The 23,327-nt window shown below is 41.6% G+C and overlaps 2 protein-coding genes across 3 annotated transcripts in view; both read left to right on the forward strand.

Moving 5' to 3' along the window:
- The window catches only part of LOC133571096 (vesicle transport protein SFT2B-like), a 19,048-nt gene extending 16,079 nt beyond the window's left edge, over positions 1 to 2,969 (forward strand). Inside the window, exon 9 of the transcript XR_009810273.1 lies at positions 2,829 to 2,969. The gene's annotated coding sequence lies outside the window, so the exon portion shown is untranslated. The remainder of the gene's footprint in view (positions 1 to 2,828) is intronic.
- Positions 2,897 to 18,270, forward strand: LOC133571095 (T-box transcription factor TBX19-like). 2 transcript variants are annotated; one of them, XM_061924150.1, is made up of 9 exons: positions 2,897 to 3,010; positions 6,552 to 6,790; positions 6,983 to 7,259; positions 11,517 to 11,651; positions 14,398 to 14,459; positions 14,700 to 14,758; positions 17,494 to 17,631; positions 17,714 to 17,816; positions 17,881 to 18,270. In XM_061924150.1, the coding sequence occupies exons 2-9, from the start codon at positions 6,552 to 6,554 to the stop codon at positions 18,044 to 18,046; spliced, it is 1,179 nt and encodes a 392-aa protein (XP_061780134.1). In that variant the 5' UTR covers positions 2,897 to 3,010; the 3' UTR covers positions 18,047 to 18,270. The 2 variants fall into 2 exon arrangements, with proteins under 2 accessions (XP_061780134.1, XP_061780133.1); XM_061924149.1 differs by having other exon boundaries at positions 2,941 to 3,010; positions 6,537 to 6,790.
- Positions 18,271 to 23,327: the final 5,057 nt, after the last annotated feature.

A 23,327-nucleotide genomic window follows, 5' to 3' on the forward strand; every position in this document is an offset into this window, starting at 1 on the left:
CCAGGTTGCTCTGATAGTGGCCTTCAACTCTTCTGCGTTTTTGGGTCTGGCATTCTGCATCTTCCTTTTCACAATACCCCACAGATTTTCTATGGGGCTAAGGTCAGGGGAGTTGGCGGGCCAATTTAGAACGGAAATACCATAGTCCGTAAACCAGGCACGGGTAGATTTTGCGCCGTGTGCAGGCGCCAAGTCCTGTTGGAACTTGAAATCTCCATCTCCATAGAGCAGGTCAGCAGCAGGAAGCATGAAGTGCTCTAAAACTTGCTGGTAGACGCCTGCGTTGACCCTGGATCTCAGGAAACAGAGTGGACCGACACCAGCAGATGACATGGCACCCCAAACCATCACTGATGGTGGAAACTTTACACTAGACTTCAGGCAACGTGGATCCTGTGCCTCTCCTGTCTTCCTCCAGACTCTGGGACCTCGATTTCCAAAGGAAATGCAAAATTTGCATGGTCGGGTGATGGTTTGGGGTGCCATGTCATCTGCTGGTGTCGGTAAATACAACATTCAGAGGCATCCAAAACTGCATGCAAGCTCTTTGCCAAATGCATGAACCTTATTTGACACTTTGGCCTTGTTTGACACGAGGATCCAACATTAACACACTATACTGACAAAAGTATTTGACCACCTGCCTTGACGCACATATGAACTTGAAGTGCCATCCTATTCAATATGATGTCAGTCCACCTAAGGGGCCAAGCCCAAGTCCTGAAAACCAATCCACACCATAATTCCTCCTCCACCAAATTTCACACTCGGCACAATGCAGTCCGAAATGTAGCGTTCACCTGGCAACCTCCAAACCCAGACTGGTCCATCAGATTGCCAGATGGAAAAGTGTGATTCATCAGTCCAGAGAAGGCGTCTCCACTGCTCTAGAGTCCAGTGGTGATGTCCTTTACACCACTCATACCTGCCAACTACTCCGCTTTTCCCGTAATTAGTACGGTTTTCATCAACCTATTCCGGGTTACGGTTGCAGTGATAAAAAATACGGTTTTTCATTAATTTAAAAAAAACATTTTTTTTAAATGCGCGAGGCTATTTATAGCACCGCTGCCAAGCACGAGGCACCTGTTGCCATTGTTTCCAAACGAGCGAACGTTCATGGAATCAGCCGGAGAAACATCGCAAACGAGTCTTAAACTGAAAAGAAAACTGCAGTCATTCCGTAAAGAATATTCAAAAGCCTATCCGGGAATAATTATCCGTTCCAAAAAGGGTGAAAACTACGCGAATTGCACCTTGTGCAGACAAGATTTTTCGATCGGACACGGAGGAATTAGCGATGTAAAAGACCACGTTGGGACAAAAAAACACAAGTCTAATGCCGTTGCTAGCGATACAAGTGGAAAACTTTCAACGTTTTTCGGATTTTAGCCACAAAAAGGTAATGCCACCAATGTTATCTATTGGAATTGTTTAGTACTGTTATACTGTTAAAAGTGTTTATACTATTTATGCTTTCAAGTCCAAGTTGAAGAAATCTTGTTAAATGTTGACAGCAAAATACAGAAGTATGTCCTTAATATTTTTGCAGTGCTATTTCTGTTGAAAAGTTCAAATGATTACATTAGAGATGTGATGTGCCACTTTTCAAGTGTCTGATGGCTTCAATTAATTTTCATTAATTGTTCATATTTTGAATTCTTTTGAAAGGCTTACAAAAAAACTACATTTGAATTGTAATTCCATGCTATTGACAGGACTATTAATTTTAATGAAGTTAGCTTACCATGTTTACAGTATGATAATTGTGATAGAAATGTGAATTTTAGGCACAGAATATTTTATACAATTGAACAAGGCAGTAGATTATACAAGCTTGGACAGAAAGTTAATAATGACACCAATTTTTTTTTAATGGAATTGTTTAGTACTGTTTTACCATTTGTTTACTGTAAAAAGTGTTTGTACTGTTTAAGTCTTGTGAAAGGTTGACAGGATAACTGGCATTAACTGTCAAAATAATTTCAAACTATTGAAGTTAGCTTACAGAATAAACATGTCAATCAACCCATATGATTTTTGCTGTAATATTTTTGTTTTGAAAAGTCACTGTGACTGATAGAAAAGTGATGGTTTTAGCAACATTTTAACCTGTCTGAATGCAATCAATCATTTTGAGTCGGGGGGCGAAGCCTGAACCCCCCCACCAGGACTTTGTCCTGGACCTACCGGGGCCTGCGGCCCCTGGATCCTGGCTACTAGGTTTTTCTGATTTCAAAAGTTGGCAGGTATGCACCACTGCATCCCACGCTTTGCATTGGACTTGGTGATGTATGGCTTAGATGCAGCTGCTCGGCCATGGAAACCCATTCCATGAAGCTCTCTGCGTACTGTACGTGGGCTAATTGGAAGGTGACATGAAATTTGGAGCTCTGTAGCAAGTGACTGTGCAGAAAGTCTTTGCACTATGCTGACCTCTCTGTCAGTTTACCACTTGGTGGCTGAGTTGCTGTTGTTCCCAAACTCTTCCATTTTCGTATAATAAAGCCCACAGTTGGCTTTGGAATATTTAGGTGCTGGGAAATTTTACGACTGGATTTGTTGCACAGGTGGCAACAAATCACTGAGAGCAGCCCATTCTTTCACAAATGTTTGTAGAAACAGTCTCCATGCCTAAGTGCTTGATTTGATACACCGGGCCAAGTGATTAGGACACCTGATTCTCATCATTTGAATGGGTGGACAAATACTTTTGGCAATATAGTGTATGTCAGTAAAGAGGAAAGTCATCAATGAAATTGGAAAAAAACCCACAATGTATGTGAATAATGGTGTGTGTGTGTGTGTGTGTGTGTGTGTGTTTGCAGCGAGAGGCTGAAATTAAAGGGTCGTTCGGTGAAGAGCCCTGAGGGAGGAGCTTTCACCATTTGATTGTGTTCAGTCCACGCTGAGCGGTGTACCATCTTCAGCCTAACGCTTCTGTTAGTTCACATGTTTTGTTAATTCCACTTTTTCAGTTAGACATCTTTGGGATTCTTTCAGCATCCAGGTGAGTCGCACCTTTTCTGACCTTTTCTAAATGTTGCAGGAAGTTTGTGAATGACATTTTTCTGGTCCAACTACAGATTGTTCCACGTAAATAGGCCGATCCGCAAAATGTGGTCAACATTTAGTATTATTTCAGTAAGTGTAGTCATTATTAACAATGGTAGATTGATGTGTCTACTACAAGGTCTCCAGCCAGTTGGTGAGCTACCGGCTTGATTTGGAGTAGCGCTCCGCCAAAAGATGAAAACAATATTATATAGTGCTCTCAGTATCATCCATGCTCCCGTCAGCCCCAATAAGTATTCAGAATTGACTTCTTAATTCCAGTTTATTGTTAAAAAAAAATACAACTGTTTCAATGATGTTCACAAAAAACCCCCATAAAACTTGAGCGGTCCGGTGTGTTCCTGAGGGATGTTGAGCTTGATCCTGTAGAGCAGTTCAAGTACCATGGGGTCACACTGGACCCACCACTTTCTTCAAAAACAACAACAACTCAAACTCCGCAAAAAGAAATCAAGTTAAATCTGCATCATTTTAAACTAATCAGACCTTCCATGACAATCAAGTCTGCTAAGATGTTTTTACACTTAATATTTCCCCACATAGATTAGTGCATCACCAGCTGGTCACTCACTGAAAACAATATTCAAACCCATAGAAGTGTTATTTAAAAAAATCTATAAATAAAAAAAATTGATGAAAAGCCTCTGTCATTTTGTCATTGTAACATTTTGGTCAAATAAAAAATGCTTCACTTTGAAAATGCTATTCATTTTAAAAACAGCTGTTTGATTGATTAAGTTTATCATGCATACATTAAAATGAGGACAAGACAGAAGTTTTGACATCCCCTAGAAAAACAACCTTTGAACTAACAGTACTGTCAGTCCAAGGAAGTCATTTCTGGAACAGACTCCCAAGTAATATTAGAGAATGTCCCACTTTTTACACCTTTAAAAAGCATCTTAGATTTGTTTCTTAAAAATTCATAGTCATGCCATCACTTTGACTAATTGATTTGTTTTTAGTTTTTATGTCTGTGTTTTTGACATGTTTTATTGTCCTTCTGTGTTTGTGTTTTTATGTCTTGGGACTACATTTGAGCAACTACAGGTAAAAGCCAGTAAATTAGAATATTTTGAAAAACTTGATTTATTTCAGTAATTGCATTCAAAAGGTGTAACTTGTACATTATATTTATTCATTGCACACAGACTGATGCATTCAAATGTTTATTTCATTTAATTTTGATGATTTGAAGTGGCAACAAATGAAAATCCAAAATTCCGTGTGTCACAAAATTAGAATATTACTTAAGGCTAATACAAAAAAGGGATTTTTAGAAATGTTGGCCAACTGAAAAGTATGAAAATGAAAAATATGAGCATGTACAATACTCAATACTTGGTTGGAGCTCCTTTTGCCTCAATTACTGCGTTAATGCGGCGTGGCATGGAGTCGATGAGTTTCTGGCACTGCTCAGGTGTTATGAGAGCCCAGGTTGCTCTGATAGTGGCCTTCAACTCTTCTGCGTTTTTGGCTCTGGCATTCTGCATCTTCCTTTTCACAATACCCCACAGATTTTCTATGGGGCTAAGGTCAGGGGAGTTGGCGGGCCAATTTAGAACAGAAATACCATGGTCCGTAAACCAGGCACGGGTAGATTTTGCGCTGTGTGCAGGCGCCAAGACCTGTTGGAACTTGAAATCTCCATCTCCATAGAGCAGGTCAGCAGCAGGAAGCATGAAGTGCTCTAAAACTTGCTGGTAGACGGCTGCGTTGACCCTGGATCTCAGGAAACAGAGTGGACCGACACCAGCTGGACTGCTGCTGAGTGGTCCAAAGTCATGTTTTCTGACGAAAGCAAATTTTGCATTTCCTTTGGAAATCGAGGTCCCAGAGTCTGGAGGAAGACAGGAGAGGCACAGGATCCACGTTGCCTGAAGTCTAGTGTAAAGTTTCCACCATCAGTGATGGTTTGGGGTGCCATGTCATCTGCTGGTGTCGGTCCACTCTGTTTCCTGAGATCCAGGGTCAACGCAGCCGTCTACCAGCAAGTTTTAGAGCACTTCATGCTTCCTGCTGCTGACCTGCTCTATGGAGATGGAGATTTCAAGTTCCAACAGGACTTGGCGCCTGCACACAGCGCAAAATCTACCCGTGCCTGGTTTAGGGACCATGGTATTTCTGTTCTAAATTGGCCCGCCAACTCCCCTGACCTTAGCCCCATAGAAAATCTGTGGGGTATTGTGAAAAGGAAGATGCAGAATGCCAGAGCCAAAAACGCAGAAGAGTTGAAGGCCACTATCAGAGCAACCTGGGCTCTCATAACACCTGAGCAGTGCCAGAAACTCATCGACTCCATGCCACGCCGCATTAACGCAGTAATTGAGGCAAAAGGAGCTCCAACCAAGTATTGAGTATTGTACATGCTCATATTTTTCATTTTCATACTTTTCAGTTGGCCAACATTTCTAAAAATCCCTTTTTTGTATTAGCCTTAAGTAATATTCTAATTTTGTGACACACGGAATTTTGGATTTTCATTTGTTGCCACTTCAAATCATCAAAATTAAATGAAATAAACATTTGAATGCATCAGTCTGTGTGCAATGAATAAATATAATGTACAAGTTACACCTTTTGAATGCAATTACTGAAATAAATCAAGTTTTTCAAAATATTCTAATTTACTGGCTTTTACCTGTATGTATGTATGTATGTATGTATATATATATATATATATATATATATATATATATATATATATATATATATATATATATAATACATTAACAATATATTTTTTTTACATAAGCTGCAAAAAGAATATTTCAATTTGACTTTAAAAACTGGCAGCTCAGTCACCAGAATTTTACAGTAAAAGCAGTGTTTTTATTTTACAGCATATAAAGAAATTTAATATATGGAAAAACAATACCACTGTTTTTAGCCGTAAAATTGCTGCCAGTTTGTCTGTTTTTTACTGTAAAATCTCGTTGTTTTAATGTTTTTGTTGTTTATTTTTTAATGTTTTAGTGTCTTACTGTATATGGAAAAAAACAGTACCAAAGTTGATTTTATGGAAAAAAAACTCGGTCGGCGGAATTTAACTGTAAAATCTATTGTACTTAAATATCTGCTTGACTTATGATTTCAAAACAAATGGTCTATAATTTGATTGATCATTTGTTTTGAAATCATAAGTCAAGCAGATATTTAAGTACAGTATTTATCTTTATCTGAACAAAAATTAATTTTGGAATACATGATAGTATTGAATTTTAAAAGATTAGTACATGATTTTTAATGTCGAAAGGGAAAGAACAAATATATTTAGTAAGAAAAGATTCAGCATTTTATTAACACCTATTATTTCCAGGCTTTCAAGGGCCACGTAAAATAATGTGGCGGGCCAGATTTGTCCCCGGGGCCCTGAGTTTGACTCCTGTGATATAGATGATTCTGAATGAAGCATGTTCCTATATTCTAGTTGAATAGTCACTCCTATTTAACAAGATCAGGTGTGTGTTCTGCAGATGAAGGTGGAGGAGCGACAAGGTGATGGCGAGGCTTCGTCAGACGGCCATGAGGGAGGCGCCAAATCTGCAGAGAGCTGCATGTTGCGGCTGCTGAGCGCGGTGGCGAGCGGACTGCAGGCGGGCCGGGAGAAGGGCGACCCAACAGAGAGGGGGCTACAGGTGACCCTGGAGGACGCTGAGCTGTGGAGGAAGTTCCAGCACATCACCAATGAGATGATTGTCACCAAGAACGGGCGGTAAGCCTCTCGCATGCCAGGCCTTCCAAAATAAGAGTTCAGACAATTCTGAATGGATGGTAGATTTTTTTATAGAACATCCATCCATACATGGACAAGTCACCACCTCAGAATTCATCCCAGTCACGTCAGTGCTAAATGGCTGCAGTAATGTGACACTTTATGTCAGCAATCTTTTCTTGGCCTGTCCAGACGCATGTTTCCCGTCCTGAAGGTCAGCGTGTCAGGTCTCGACCCCAATTCCATGTATTCTTTCCTGCTCGACTTCATGCCCGCCGACGGCTGCCGTTGGAAGTTTGTCAACGGTGAATGGGTGACGGCAGGCCGGGCGGAGGCGTGCAGCGAGGGGCGGAGCCATACTGGCGTCTACATCCACCCGGATTCCCCTAACTTTGGAGCTCACTGGATGAAAGCGGCGGTGACCTTCAACAGAGTCAAACTGACCAACCAAGTCAACGAAGAAGGACAGGTACCACCTGAGAATATGTGTGGAGATGCTATATGCTACATTTCACTTTTGTACGTTTTGATTGATTTTAAGGCTGCAGCTAATGATTATTTTTCTATCGATTAATCTATAGATTATTTTTTTGATTAATCAGTTAATCTATAGATTATTTTTTCGATTAATCTATAGATTATTTTTCCTTTTACCGATTATTTTTTTTATTTAAAATGAAGATGAAAAAATAAATTTAGGCCAGTTTTTTCAAAAGGCATGACTTATTTACAAAAAAAAAGTATGGCCACTCAGTCAACATTGACAACAACATGACAAAATATTCTGTAACAATGTAAACATTTAAAACTTAATATTTAACAAAATTAAAAGTACCTTATTTACTTTTTATTGTGGAAATATAAAAGTAAACATCCAGTGCAAATCTTAATATTCTGCAATAGTATAAGCATTTCAAAAGTAAAAGTATTGCTTATTTTGCTTTAAAATGTACAAAAATAAAGATAAACATCCAATACAAAAAAGAGCAAAACGAAATATTCTGTAACAGTGTAAACATTTCAACAAAAGTAAAATTATTGCTTATTTTGCTTAATAACACAACAATGATAGTATGATTAAAGTGAAAGTTAATTGTTGGTTTGTACATAGTATATGTAACTGTTAATGTTGTAAAAGGTATTTGCACAACTAATTAACGTTAGCGTCTTTGTAAACACTGAACAGGCACGCCAAACGCGCCTCTCAGAGCGAAACGGTGTTTTAGTTTATGAATTTACAACGCAGATACAAATGACACATTCATGTTTTTGTGTAATGATGACAACGTATACTCACGCGGACGATTGACTAGTTGATGGTGATGGCAAGAACGCTGTCGGGTGTTTTCTTTTCAAATGTTCCTTCATAGCCGTTGTGCTGCTATGATAGGCCATTTCCGCTCGACACAGTGTGCATACAACAACTGTCAAGTGTTTTGCTTTTTTCGCTGTGCTTATCCCACACTTGAAGGGATGTACCAATGCTGAATGTGGCTTCTGGATTTCACTCAAAAACCAGACCGTAGTTACTTTTTCCTTTTATTTTCCTTTAGTTTGCAACAGTTTTTCCAACGAAGAAACAGCTTCTTTTTTCTTCTTTAGTCTTTTTAGCAGTCTTTAGCAGTGTTAGTAGACTTTAGTAGACTTTAGTTTCTTTAGCTGTCATTAGCTGTCTTTAGTAGCCTTTAGTAGCCTTTAGTAGCCTTTAGCTTCTTTAGTAGCCTTTAGCTTCTTTAATAGGTGAAAAACCTTTAAGGACAAAACACCACAAGATTAACATGCTGTAAAAAAATCAATCAATTATCAATCCCATAATTTACAATTATTAATTAGGCTATCAAACTCTTAACCATTAAACAAATGCAAGAAAATGGACACATCTTTTCCCTTTAAGTTAAAACAGATTTTAAATAAATTGTGTCAACATAAATGCACCAAGATACATATAAAATACATTTAAACCCAGAAACACAATAGATAAATGCAGCAGAAAACCCAATATGCAAATACATGAATACCTAACCAATTAACCAGCTATTTAGATACATATTTAAAATCCATATTCAATATAAATATATTATTAAATTAGCAGTGAAACACTCAATCTTAAACGCCGTCTACTGGTAGAAAAATGCCCCTTTTTCTATGCCCTCACCAGCAGCCAATGATCCAACACAGTTAAATCCAACACTTTAAGTTGAGCGACTTCACCCTCCTGATGAAGCAAACTGCTCCAACATTTATCAAACTAAGCAGATAATATCAACACTTCCTTACTAAACAACAGTTACACAAAACACTGTGTGTGTATTTAGCTATTGGTTTTGGTACACTTTTGGCACAACTCTGGGTTTTCTGTAACGAACTAAACCTTTTTCCACTCTGCGCTGGCGTCTTTTGTCCTCCTTGATTTGACACAGCGGTCTAATTCCCGGGCTCGCGCACCAGCAGATGAGACGGGAGTGCGCCGCGTTATACCTGCGCGTGAACGTAAACTGATCGCTTCTGATCATATAAGCCGACTGGCCGAAATAATGCCGAATTATATACATTTCCTGGGGTTGCCTAGGTGAATAGGGATGCAGATGTGCTCTAAGATAAAATATAATTTTATTAAGTGGGGTTTGGCTGGTTGCTCAGCAGCCACGGTTGCGAGCTCACGCGTCAGCTGACGAGACAGCTGTTGGCCGCTACAACATTATTAGGCTGTTTATTGAAATACTCCCACACTTTTGACGACTTTTGGCGTGCTTTATTCCCCTCGCTCGCACCGCTCGCATCGTCTGCTTTGCGCTCCGCCATGACGGTAGTGTGACGTAAATATGCGACGCATCGACGAACAAAAACGTCCTCGACGTATTTACGTAACCGATGACGTCGACTACACCGACGCGTCGTTTCAGCCTTAATTGATTTAATGCGGACGCTGTATGGATCCGTTGTGGTGAAGAAGGAGCTGAGCCGGTAGGCAAAGCTCTCAATTTACCGGTCGATCTACGTTCCCATCCTCACCTATGGTCATGAGCTTTGGGTTATGACCGAAAGGACAAGATCACGGGTACAAGCGGCCCAAATGAGTTTCCTCTCCCTTAGAGATAGGGTGAGAAGCTCTGTCATCCGGGGGGAGCTCAAAGTAAAGCCGCTGCTCCTCCACATGGAGAGGAGCCAGACGAGGTGGTTCGGGCATCTGGTCAGGATGCCACCCGAACACCTCCCTAGGGAGGTGTTTAGGGCACGTCCGACCGGTAGGAGGCCACGGGGAAGACCCAGGACACGTTGGGAAGACTATGTCTCCCGGCTGGCCTGGGAACGCCTCGGGATCCCCCGGGAAGAGCTGGACGAATTGGCTGGGGAAAAGAAAGTCTAGGCTTCCCTGCTTAGGCTGCTGCCCCCGCGACCCCACCTCGGATAAGCGGAAGAAGATGGATGGATGGATGGACATTTTGATTTATTCTGCTAACATCTTACTGTTACTGAAGGGTTGTCGTAATTCGCTGAGACAAGCAAATTACTAAATGACTACAAAAGCAGTGAAGTTGTCACGTTGTGTAAATGGTAAATAAAAAGAGAATACAACAAATCCTTTTCAACTTATATTCAATTGAATAGACTGCAAAGACAAGATATTTAACGTTCAAACAGGAAAACTTTGTTATTTTTTTGCAAATATTAGCTCATTTGGAATTTGATGCCTGCAACATGTTTCAAAAAAGCTACTGAGGAATGCTCATCAAAGACTTATTTGGAACATCCCGCAGGTGTGCAGGCTAATTGGGAACAGGTGGGTGCTATGATTGGGTATGAAAGCAGCTTCCATGAAATGCTCAGTCATTCACAAACAAGGACGGGGCGAGGGTCACCACTTTGTCAACAAATGCCTGAGCAAATTGTCCAACGTGCCAACTTCACTGCTTTTGGGTTTAGTAGATCGGGGTGTCTGGCTCGCAGCTTCTTTTTATTGACCCGCAACAGATTTGAGACAAAAACAAACATGGTCCGCTTTAGAATATTTCTCAGAAAACAAAGACAAAAGAACCATTCCCCACAAATTGGGAGCCGCATAGAAAGATGTCTGCAGCATTTATGGTCCTTGATGACTCTGTCCATCATTCTTCTGGAGTGTGTTTCTTCTTCTGCTTGTTTATTGTGCTGGAGTGGGACAGAGAGCACCACCTGTAATAATCCACTTCAACTGCTCTCTTCACACACTTGACTTGCAAGCACAGAAGCAGCATAAACATGTTTTAATTGGCCTGCTGCGCTTTAATGTGCTTCCTGTGCACAGTTGCTCAGTCACCACACACACACACACACACACACACACACACACACACACACACACACACACACACGGGGCAGTAATGCAGTGTTGAAGTTGGACTGTAATGAAATAATTGCTCCGCTTATTTGTGCATTATGGTAATTATGTTTTTTACTGGGAAATTAACTGAAGCGTAATGCCTCAGATTGGCGAGAGAAAAGGAGGTCAACTCAATTTGAAGAGCCCAGACACTCCAGTAAATGTGGGCCCTGGCACACACACACACACACACACACACACACACACACACACATGAAGAGCCAGCCTCTCAACATAAATAAACATTAATGTTTGTTGTTCTTGTGATGCCCTAAACCAGCAGGATTGCTTAATTGGGCCTTTTAAATGTTGGTGGTGGTAAACCTGTTTGGACAGAAGACATTGTGTTTTCTCTCTGTCTTCCAGATCATGGTCAAATCTCTTCATAAGTACGAGCCTCATCTGCACATTGTGTCTGTGGGCTCTCGACAGCGTCTGGTGTCCAACGTTTCCTTTCAAGAAACTCAGTTTATCGCCGTCACTGCATACCAGAATGAAGAGGTTAGTTTCACCATGACCTTTTTCCTGGTATTATACATTACCATAATCAGACATAGATAAAGAAGTGGCCCCTTATTTACAAAAGCCAAAAGCAGTGAAGTTGTCAGGTTGTGTAAATAAAAGAGAATACAACAAATCCTTTTCAACTTATATTCAATTGAATAGACTGCAAAGACAAGATATTTCATGTTCACACTGAGAAACTTTCTTAGTTTTTGCAAATAATCATGAACTTAGAATTTAATGGCATCAACACATTGCAGAGAAGACATTTTTACCAGTGTGTTACATGGCCTTTCCTTTTAACAACACTCAGCAAAGGTTTGGGAACTGAGGAGACACATTTTTGAAGTGGAATTCTTTCCCATTCTTGCTTGATGTACAGCTTAAGTTGTTCAACAGTCTCCCTTCTCATATTTTAGCCTTCACACATTTTCAATGTCTGGACTACAGGCAGGTCAGTCTGGTACCCGCACTCTTTTACTATGAAGCCACGTTGATGTAACACCTGGCTTGGCATTGTCTTGCTGAAATAAGCAGGGGCGTCCATGATAACGTTGCTTGGATGGCAACATATGTTGCTCCAAAAGCTGTATGTACCTTTCAGCATTATTGTACATTAACGTTAAATATCTTGTCTTTGCAGTCTATTCAATTGAATATAAGTTGAAAAGGATTTGTTGTATTCTCTTTTTATTTACCACCAACTTCACTGCTTTTGGGGTTTGTAGTAAACATTTGTTTAAATTCGGCACTAATTAGACGACAACAACATAGATTAGCAGATATGCTAATCTATGTTGCACACACAATGTACACTGAGGCACAACACACTGCTGTGTGTTGTGCCTCAGTGTGCATTGTTTACTCAAAATGCCGGACATTTGAGGCATTTAAGAAACTCCGCCCTGAAAAGAGGACATGTCCGGGGGAAAGAGGACATATGGTCAGTCTATCATAGCCCGTTAGCTGCTAGCATGCCGCTAACGGACTACGATGACTTAAATTCCTCAAATGTCTGGCGTTTTGAGTTAGGGTTGTGTATATTTTCAATGTACGTTCAGGGTTAAGAAGGGGTTAAAAACAAAACAAACAGCAGCATTGGTGAGGGAGGGGCAGAGACAGAGAGAGAGAGAGAGAGAGTTATGATAAACTGCTTTTTATCCATAGATTTATCACATTTAATTTTTTATTATTTATAGCAGGGGTGTGAAAAGTGTGCCCCGGAGGCCATTTGCGGCCCACAGCTAATGTTTTAAAGGCCCACGGCACATTCTAAAAATACTATTCAAATAAACAAAAACATAACAGAAGTGAAATAAAAAAGCTTAAAGGTTAAATGTCATTTAGAAAAAGTTGCAATGTTGACTAATAAAACAAAGCTGTTTTTCTTTTCTTTCAAACTGTCATTGCTCAAAACATAATATTGAATCAAAATCAATGTTATTATGAATTATTGACCTATCCAAGGTTCCCATTACTTCACATCAAATATTACATTAAGAAAAATATTTTTGGTGGAAGATTTTGCAAATTTGGTAAATAAATAACCCAAAAATTTATATTTTGTTGTTTTCTTACTGTACCGAAAATGAACCGAACCGTGACCTCTAAACCGAGGTACGTACTGAACTGACATTTTTGTGTACCGTTACACTCCTACTTAGGATAGATATCTACAAATAGATGAAGACGACATACAAATACAATACAAAACTAGTCCTAAATGTCCCAATACTTTTGTCCAGTGATAATCATAAGTGTCCCAATACTTTTGTCTACTTTTAGTCTGAAGTGTCCCAAGACTTTTGTCTAGTGTACCTACCTTGTCTGCATTGTGTGGGCACGTTGGTGCTTCCTGCTTTTAAGCAGCCATCTTAAAAAAACAGCAGCGCAGCAGCATCAGCGCAGCGGGTCTTTGAAGGGTCATAAAATCAAAACCGGAGCAGTTATGTCATTGTAATCACAAGGGTTCAATCTCTCTCCTGTGTTAGTTTGAAGGCGAAACGACAAACGCGCTCAGAGGAGATAGTTTTTGAAGGAAGGTGACCGGTTTTTACAAAAAATGTGTTTTGAAGGGGGAATAGCAAACTTCCTGTTGATTTTTGCTGGGGGTTGTCAATTAATGAAATGTAGGTCTAAGTGAGACCTACATAGAGGTTTTTGTTTCATGTCTCTCCGACCTTCCCAGTGGGAGTTACAGGCAGTTTTGTCATTTTTTTCTTTTGAGGAGCAGTTTTTTTTGCGTTTTATTAAAAAATTGCAGTAGAGCGCAATTTTGAGATATGGGGTTAGGTTTTTTTTTTAGATCGCAATGTTTGCCAGTCCTGATGTGTGCGTTCAGTTTGGTGAGTTTTGAAGCATGTTAAGGGGGTCAAAATACAGCTCAGAGGCAAAAGTGACTGTTTTGTCTTGAAGGGGGAATTGCCAACTTCCTGTAGATTTTTGCCCGAGGAAATTAATTAATGAAAAGTAGGTCTAAGTGAGACCTACATAGAGGTTTTTGTTTCATGTCTCTATGACATTCCTATTTAGTTATGTTACATACATACATTTTTATGCTTAGAAAATCCTGAATGAAATGTGCAGAATATGTTTAGAAAAATAAATCAAATCTGCAAACTTGAAAGCGTGACGTAGTGATGACGACAGTAGAACTGCCGTCACATTCGCCAAACAAAGCCCTAAATGTAACTGTCCTTGGCAGTGTGACGTTGTCTGAACTCCTTGCATGTTTTCTCTGCAGATCACAGCTTTGAAGATCAAATATAATCCTTTTGCCAAAGCTTTTCTGGACGCCAAACACAGGTACAGTCAGTTTGATGCATGTGATGTTTAATCAGTGCCTTGTGGAATGTTCTGTCCTTTTTTTTTGGTGTCTCGACCCTTTAGCAAGTCCTAGCAGGATGTTAACTTGAATACTATCACCTAATAGTCCCATAGTCTGTGCCACTTTACTGGTATATGTTTCCCAATATACTTACCTCAGCGAGCAGTTTTATGGCTATTTCAATGTACTGTCAGTCTAATATGTGTTGCTCACCACAGAAACATCGGAGGACAAGGTTTAACTGAGCACAAAGAAGGTCGTGTTGGCTTTCCACCATGTAAGTTTTTCTTTTAATAAGCGTTGTGAAATACAGAAGATAATAATTACCTTTTTATTTTGGATCTAGCAACCTGGAGTATTTGAGGGCAACATAGCACTGGCTATATTGCTTGGTTAATAATCATCTCCAGTCATTAAATGAGACAATGAAAAAGGAGGATTAGCTCCAAATTGTTCAGGACAAGCTAAAATCATCAGCCCGGAGGTTGGGTCTTGGCCCCAAACACACCTCAAAAGTGGTAAAGGAATGGCTAAATCAGGCTAGAATGAAGGTTTTCTTCCCAAAGTCCTGATTCAAACGTGTGGACAATGCTGAAGAAACAAGTCCATGTCAGAAAACCAACACATTTAGTTCCATTGGCAGCAAAACAGGCCCAGAGCATAATACTACCACCACCATGCTTGACGGTAGGTATGGTGTTCCTGGGATTAAAGGCCTCACCTTTTCTCCTCCAAACATATTGCTGGGTATTGTGGCCAAACAGCTCCATTTTTGTTTCATCTGACATCACATGGACAAAAATAAGACCTTCTGGAGGAAAGTTCTGTGACCAAAACACCAAAAATGATTCCTGGGAGCGGCCACTGCTGCTGCTCACTGCTCCCCTCACCTCCCAAGGGGTGAACATGGGGATGGGTCAAATGCAGAGGACACATTTCACCACACCTAGTGTGTGTGTGTGTGACTATCATTGCTACTTTAACTTGAATATTGTCCTGTTGGAACACCCAACTGCGCCCAAGACCCAACCTCCCCAAACACCTCAAAAGTGGTAAAGGAATGGCTAAATCAGGCTAGAATGAAGGTTTTTGAATGGCCTTCCCAAAGTCCTGACTTAAAGGTGTGGACAATGCTGAAGAAACAAGTCCATGTCAGAAAAGCAACACATTTAGTGGTCAAGCAGAAGCTTGTGGATGGCTACCAAAAGCGCCTTATTGCAGGTAAACTTGCCAAGGGACATGTAAGCAAATATTAACATTGCTGTATGTACAGGTAAAAGCCAGTAAATTTGAATATTTTGAAAAACTTGATTTATTTCAGTAATTGCATTCAAAAGGTGTAACTTGTACATTATATTTATTCATTGCACACAGACTGATGCATTCAAATGTTTATTTCATTTAATTTTGATGATTTGAAGTGGCAACAAATGAAAATCCAAAATTCCATGTGTCACAAAATTAGAATATTGTGTAAGGCTAATACAAAAAAGGGATTTTTAGAAATGTTGGCCAACTGAAAAGTATGAAAATGAAAAATATGAGCATGTACAATACTCAATACTTGGTTGGAGCTCCTTTTGCCTCAATTACTGCGTTAATGCGGCGTGGCATGGAGTCGATGAGTTTCTGGCACTGCTCAGGTGTTATGAGAGCCCAGGTTGCTCTGATAGTGGCCTTCAACTCTTCTGCGTTTTTGGGTCTGGCATTCTGCATCTTCCTTTTCACAATACCCCACAGATTTTCTATGGGGCTAAGGTCAGGGGAGTTGGCGGGCCAATTTAGAACAGAAATACCATGGTCCGTAAACCAGGCACGGGTAGATTTTGCGCTGTGTGCAGGCGCCAAGTCCTGTTGGAACTTGAAATCTCCATCTCCATAGAGCAGGTCAGCAGCAGGAAGCATGAAGTGCTCTAAAACTTGCTGGTAGACGGCTGCGTTGACCCTGGATCTCAGGAAACAGAGTGGACCGACACCAGCAGATGACATGGCACCCCAAACCATCACCCAACCATGCAAATTTTGCATTTCCTTTGGAAATCGAGGTCCCAGAGTCTGGAGGAAGACAGGAGAGGCACAGGATCCACGTTGCCTGAAGTCTAGTGTAAAGTTTCCACCATCAGTGATGGTTTGGGGTGCCATGTCATCTGCTGGTGTCGGTCCACTCTGTTTCCTGAGATCCAGGGTCAACGCAGCCGTCTACCAGCAAGTTTTAGAGCACTTCATGCTTCCTGCTGCTGACCTGCTCTATGGAGATGGAGATTTCAAGTTCCAACAGGACTTGGCGCCTGCACACAGCGCAAAATCTACCTGTGCCTGGTTTACGGACCATGTTATTTCTGTTCTAAATTGGCCCGCCAACTCCCCTGACCTTAGCCCCATAGAAAATCTGTGGGGTATTGTGAAAAGGAAGATGCAGAATGCCAGACCCAAAAACGCAGAAGAGTTGAAGGCCACTATCAGAGCAACCTGGGCTCTCATAACACCTGAGCAGTGCCAGAAACTCATCGACTCCATGCCACGCCGCATTAACGCAGTAATTGAGGCAAAAGGAGCTCCAACCAAGTATTGAGTATTGTACATGCTCATATTTTTCATTTTCATACTTTTCAGTTGGCCAACATTTCTAAAAATCCCTTTTTTGTAATATTCTAATTTTGTGACACACGGAATTTTGGATTTTCATTTGTTGCCACTTCAAATCATCAAAATTAAATGAAATAAACATTTGAATGCATCAGTCTGTGTGCAATGAATAAATATAATGTACAAGTTACACCTTTTGAATGCAATTACTGAAATAAATCAAGTTTTTCAAAATATTCTAATTTACTGGCTTTTACCTGTATGTACACTTTTGACCACTACTGTATATAATATATAATATATAAAATATGCAAAAGACTCCCTGAAATAGACGGTGAGTGAAATGTAAAGCAATAAATGATTAGTGGTCATGTCAGTTGAGTTGAAGCTGCCATGCAAAGTGAGGCTGGTCTCTGTGCTCACCAGCTGGAGGCGGGAACTTCTCTTATGGCAGCAGCCTTTCGCTCAGGTCACATCCACAGCACGGCTATCGGCGCCATGGTTACCCTGGAGGACACTCACCTTATCCCAGCCCTTACCTGCCGCAATGCTCACACCATTCAGGTAACTTGCTTGGTTAGTCGTACTAAAGCATATTTGTGACTAATCCAGAGTTAGTATTGGAATAAATACTTTGTGTGTCAAGATGTTCAGGTGTTGTCAGATGGCTGGAGCTCCTCCCCCTACCCCCCGGCTAACAACGCCTCTTCATCACAGCCTCCTCCTCCTCCTCCTCCTCACAGTCCCAGGTAAGACTCCCACTTGAGCTAAAGTGAGATATTGAAGATGAAAAGAGCTCCCTCTTGTGTTCAGCCAGTATCCTTGTCTGTGGACGCTTGGCTGCAGTGAGATCAGTTCCTCCAGTTCCTCGTGTCCTCTGTTCCAAGGACCGGTCTGTGGCGAGAACCTCATGCAGCCGCACAGCAGCGGCCGAGTCGGCGGAGCGGTGTGGGCTCCTGGGCCCGCCCACTCTTTCTAAGAAGCAACCTCATTGGCTGAACGGGATTCAGCTTCAACGAGCGGATGTTTCATTTCAATTGGAAAATGACTTGTCTATATTTATCCATCCAATAATAATATTACATATTATGTGTATTCAAGCAGGCCCGCTAAAGATGAATAAAACATGGCTGTGTCACAAATCAATACATTTACATGTCAACTCAGGCACGTGCACACATAGGGCCCTATGGGTGCTTGAGCCCCTGCCCTTTTTTGCCTCGTCTTAAAAAGTGCCCTCTGCCTGTGTGTGTGTGTTTTTTTTTTCTTTAAACAACATTAATAAATTCCTGTCAGGGATGTAAAAAAACAAAAACAAAAAAACAGCGGTACAAAAACTCCACGTTTTCTTGTAATACCACGTTGTTTGAGCCTGCCGCTTCCGCCAGAGAGAGAGAGAGAGAGAGAGGGCGAGTGAGTGAGTAAGTGAGAGGAGACGTGACAGTGGAGCAACTTGAACCTGTGAGTTATGGTCTAGTCGCCGTCCACTTATTCAGCATCTAATATGGGTAATATTTCAGAAAAACGCTGTATTATTCTATTATTCAATGTGTCAGCTTCTGCTTTTGCCGGACGTCGGAGCAAGGCGCATCAATTTAGCACGGCACATCAATTCCGCACAGAGCACAGCGGATCGTGCGGGACAGGAAGTAGTGTACCAAATACATAATAAAACACCGGGTTAATGTTCAAAATAAAATGCACTGTGTTTACGGCGGATCACATTTCTCTCACAGTAGAGGTTTAGATATAAAGTTTATTGTGACTTTGCTATTACTGTGTGGGTTAACAAAATAATAATGATAATAATAATAATGATGATAATGATAATATTTTATAATAATAAGTATTATTATTATTAATAATAATAATAATTTCTGCATTCTGGGGATATAAGATGTAGGTTATCTGTTAGTAATATCTGTATTTAAACTTGATTCATGTTGATTATGCCTGCAGCATAATGCCAAAAAAAGAAAGGATACAGAAAAGGAAGGAGAAGGAGCGCCAGGAAGCAGCTAAGCGTAGCAGACCTCTCAATGCATGGCTAAAACCAAGTACTAGCACCAGAATTCAAGAAAGACCACAGACCTCAGAAAGTGTCACACCTGAGAGAGAGGCAGAGACCTTAGAAGCAACACCTGAGAGAGGAGGAGGTGGAGAGTGTAGAAGCAACACCTGAGAGAAAAGAGGCTTTAGATGCAACTCCTGACACAGAGGAAGCCATAGAAATCCCGGTAAATGTTGGGGAGGAAGAATCCACAGGAAGGGAGGCAGATGATACTACTGCAGAGGAAGCCATAGATGAGGGGGAAGTTGAAGGAGCTACAAGTGATGTAGGAGAAGAGGTCTTATCAAATATAGCAGTATAGTATAGTTAGCTTCCTATTAGGAAATTTATTTTACATTAATTTCCATATTGTGTAAAGGACCAAAAAAAATGTCCTGCCCTTTTCTGACTTTGAGCCCCTGCCCCTCTATGATCATGTGCACGTCCCTGTGTCAACTACTTCCTGAGGGTGACCATTTCAAGTGTCTTACTAGATAATGATGAACTCAACATTTAGCTGCTCTTCCTCTATCTTCTTCTCTTCACTCATTGGCTTGCTGGCATTATTTCACGTTAATAATAATGGATTTTATTTGTAAAAAGCACTTTACATTGAGCAAACAACCTCAAAGTGCTACAGTGTATTCAAAAATAAAAAGATACAAAACTAGAACAGCTAGAACTAGTACGCTTATATCTAAAAAAAAAAAAAAAGGCTTTTTAAAAAGAAGGGTTTTTAAGCCTTTTTTAAAAGCATCCACAGTCTGTGGTACCCTCAGGTGGTCAGGGAGAGCGTTACCCAGACTGGGAGCGGCGGAGCAGAAAGCCCGGTCTCCCATAGTTCGGAGCTTTGTCCTCGGAGGTTGGAGGAGGTTAGTCTGTCCGGAGCAGAGGTGTCGTGTGGAGGATTTGGGGGTGAGCAGTTCTTTGAGGTAGAGGGGGGAATTTCCATGGAGGCACTGGTTCATTCCCTTTAGCTTGGTAACCTCCATGGCGACTGTTGAGGATGATAGGAGTCCATCACTGTGTACTATTTAGAGCATGTTGCTGTACTTCTCAGTGTGAATGCACTTAGGCAAAGGAAGTAAGCCAATTATCACTCTGTGGTCTTAGTTCCTGAGTGTAGTTTTAGTTCCTGAGTGTGGTCTTAGTTCCTGAGTGTGGTCTTAGTTCCTGAGTGTGGTTTTAGGTCCTGAGTGTGGTCTTAGTTCCTGAGTGTGGTCTTAGTGCCTCAGTGTGGTCCTAGTTCCTGAGTGTGGTCTTAGTTCCTGAGTGTGGTCTTAGTTCCTGAGTGTGGTCTTAGTGTCTGAGTGTGGTTTAAGTTCCTGAGTGTGGTCTTAGTGCCTGAGTGTGGTCTTAGTGCCTGAGTTTGGTCTTAGTTCCTGAGTGTGGTCTTAGTTCCTGAGTGTGGTCTTAGTTCCTGAGTTTGGTCTTAGTTCCTGAGTGTGGTCTTAGTTCCTGAGCGTGGTCTTAGTTCCTGAGTGTGGTCTTAGTTCCTGAGTGTGGTCTTAGTTCCTGAGTGTGGTCTTAGTGTCTGAGTGTGGTTTTAGTTCCTGAGTGTGGTCTTAGTTCCTGAGCATGGTCTTAGTTCCTGAGTGTGGTCTTAGTTCCTGAGTGTGGTCTTAGTTCCTGAGTGTGGTCTTAGTTCCTGAGTGTGGTCTTAGTTCCTGAGTGCGGTCTTAATGTCTGAGTGTGGTCTTAGTTCCTGAGTGTGGTCTTAGTTCCTGAGTGCGGTCTTAATGTCTGAGTGTGGTCTTAGTTCCTGAGTGTGGTCTTAGTTCCTGAGTGCGGTCTTAATGTCTGAGTGTGGTCTTAGTTCCTGAGCGTGGTTTTAGTTCCTCAGTGTGGTCTTAGTTCCTGAGTGTGGTCTTAGTTCCTGAGTTTGGTCTTAGTTCCTGAGTTTGGTCTTAGCTCCTTAGTGTGGTCTTAGTTCCTGAGTTTGGTCTTAGTTCCTGAGTGTGGTTTTAGTTCCTGAGTGTGGTCTTAGTTCCTGAGTATGGTCTTTGTGCCTGAGTGTGGTCTTAGTTCCTGAGTGTGGTCTTAGTGTCTGAGTGTGGTTTTAGTACCTGAGTGTGGTCTTAGTTCCTGAGTGTGGTCTTAGTTCCTGAGCATGGTCTTCGTTCCTGAGTGTGGTCTTAGTTCCTGAGTGTGGTCTTAGTTCCTGAGTGTGGTCTTAGTGTCTGAGTGTGGTTTTAGTTCCTGAGTGTGGTCTTAGTTCCTGAGTGTGGTCTTAGTTCCTGAGTGTGGTCTTAGTTCCTGAGCGTGGTCTTCGTTCCTGAGTGTGGTCTTAGTTCCTGAGTGTGGTCTTAGTTCCTGAGTGTGGTCTTAGTTCCTGAGTGTGGTATTAGTTCCTGAGTGTGGTCTTAGTTCCTGAGTGTGGTCTTAGTGCCTGAGTGTGGTCTTAGTTCCTGAGTGCGGTTTTAGTTCCTCAGTGTGGTCTTAGTTCCTGAGTGTGGTCTTAGTTCCTGAGTGTGGTATTAGTTCCTGAGCGTGGTCTTAGTTCCTGAGTGTGGTCTTAGTGCCTGAGTGTGGTTTTAGTTCCTGAGTGTGGTCTTAGTTCCTGAGTGTGGTCTTAGTTCCTGAGCATGGTCTTAGTTCCTGAGCATGGTCTTAGTTCCTGAGCGTGGTCTTAGTTCCTGAGTGTGGTCTTAGTGTCTGAGTGTGGTTTTAGTTCCTGAGTGTGGTCTTAGTGCCTGAGTGTGGTCCTAGTTCCTGAGTGTGATCTTAGTTCCTGAGTTTGGTCTTAGTTCCTGAGTGTGGTTTTAGTTCCTGAGTGTGGTCTTAGTTCCTGAGTGTGGTCTTAGTTCCCGAGTGTGTTCTTAGTGCCTGAGTGTGGTCTTAGTTCCTGAGTGTGGTCTTAGTTCCTGAGTGTGGTTTTAGTTCCTCAGTGTGGTCTTAGTTCCTGAGTGTGGTCTTAGTTCCTGAGTGTGGTATTAGTTCCTGAGCATGGTCTTAGTTCCTGAGCGTGGTCTTAGTGCCTGAGTGTGGTCTTAGTTCCTGAGTGTGGTCTTAGTGTCTGAGTGTGGTTTTAGTTCCTGAGTGTGGTCTTAGTTCCTGAGTGTGGTCTTAGTGTCTGAGTGTGGTTTTAGTGCCTGAGTGTGGTCTTAGTGTCTGAGTGTGGTTTTAGTTCCTGAGTGTGGTCTTAGGTCCTGAGTGTGGTCTTAGTTCCTGAGTGTGGTCTTAGTTCCTGAGTGTGGTCTTAGTGCCTGAGTGTGGTCTTAGTTCCTGAGTTTGGTCTTAGTTCCTGAGTGTGGTCTTAGTTTCTGAGTGTGGTCTTAGTTCCTGAGTGTGGTCTTAGTGTCTGTGTGTGGTTTTAGTTCCTGAGTGTGGTCTTAGTGCCTGAGTGTGGTCCTAGTTCCTGAGTGTGATCTTAGTTCCTGAGTTTGGTCTTAGTTCCTGAGTGTGGTTTTAGTTCCTGAGTGTGGTCTTAGTGTCTGAGTGTGGTTTTAGTTCCTGAGTGTGGTCTTAGTTCCTGAGTGTGGTCTTAGTGTCTGAGTGTGGTTTTAGTGCCTGAGTGTGGTCTTAGTGTCTGAGTGTGGTTTTAGTTCCTGAGTGTGGTCTTAGGTCCTGAGTGTGGTCTTAGTTCCTGAGTGTGGTCTTAGTTCCTGAGTGTGGTCTTAGTGCCTGAGTGTGGTCTTAGTTCCTGAGTTTGGTCTTAGTTCCTGAGTGTGGTCTTAGTTTCTGAGTGTGGTCTTAGTTCCTGAGTGTGGTCTTAGTGTCTGTGTGTGGTTTTAGTTCCTGAGTGTGGTCTTAGTGCCTGAGTGTGGTCCTAGTTCCTGAGTGTGATCTTAGTTCCTGAGTTTGGTCTTAGTTCCTGAGTGTGGTTTTAGTTCCTGAGTGTGGTCTTAGTTCCTGAGTGTGGTCTTAGTTCCCGAGTGTGTTCTTAGTGCCTGAGTGTGGTCTTAGTTCCTGAGTGTGGTCTTAGTTCCTGAGTGTGGTTTTAGTTCCTCAGTGTGGTCTTAGTTCCTGAGTGTGGTCTTAGTGCCTGAGTGTGGTCTTAGTTCCTGAGTGTGGTCTTAGTGCCTGAGTGTGGTCTTAGTGTCTGAGTGTGGTTTTAGTTCCTGAGTGTGGTCTTAGTGCCTGAGTGCGGTCTTAGTGTCTGAGTGTGGTTTTAGTTCCTGAGTGTGGTCTTAGTTCCTGAGCGTGGTCTTAGTTCCTGAGTGTGGTTTTAGTTCCTGAGCGTGGTCTTAGTGCCTGAGTGTGGTCTTAG

The sequence above is a fragment of the Nerophis lumbriciformis genome, linkage group LG28 (genome assembly GCF_033978685.3).
Source record: "Nerophis lumbriciformis linkage group LG28, RoL_Nlum_v2.1, whole genome shotgun sequence".
Lineage (NCBI taxonomy): Eukaryota > Metazoa > Chordata > Actinopteri > Syngnathiformes > Syngnathidae > Nerophis > Nerophis lumbriciformis.

Bases quoted from the DNA above. Each gene is read 5' to 3' on its own strand.
- LOC133571095 (XM_061924150.1), top strand. From the start codon at position 6,552: ATGAAGGTGGAGGAGCGACAAGGTGATGGCGAGGCTTCGTCAGACGGC. The intron at 7,260-11,516 runs GTACCACCTGAG...TCTGTCTTCCAG, and splicing joins AAGTCAACGAAGAAGGACAG to ATCATGGTCAAATCTCTTCA. The intron at 14,460-14,699 runs GTACAGTCAGTT...TGCTCACCACAG, and splicing joins TTTCTGGACGCCAAACACAG to AAACATCGGAGGACAAGGTT.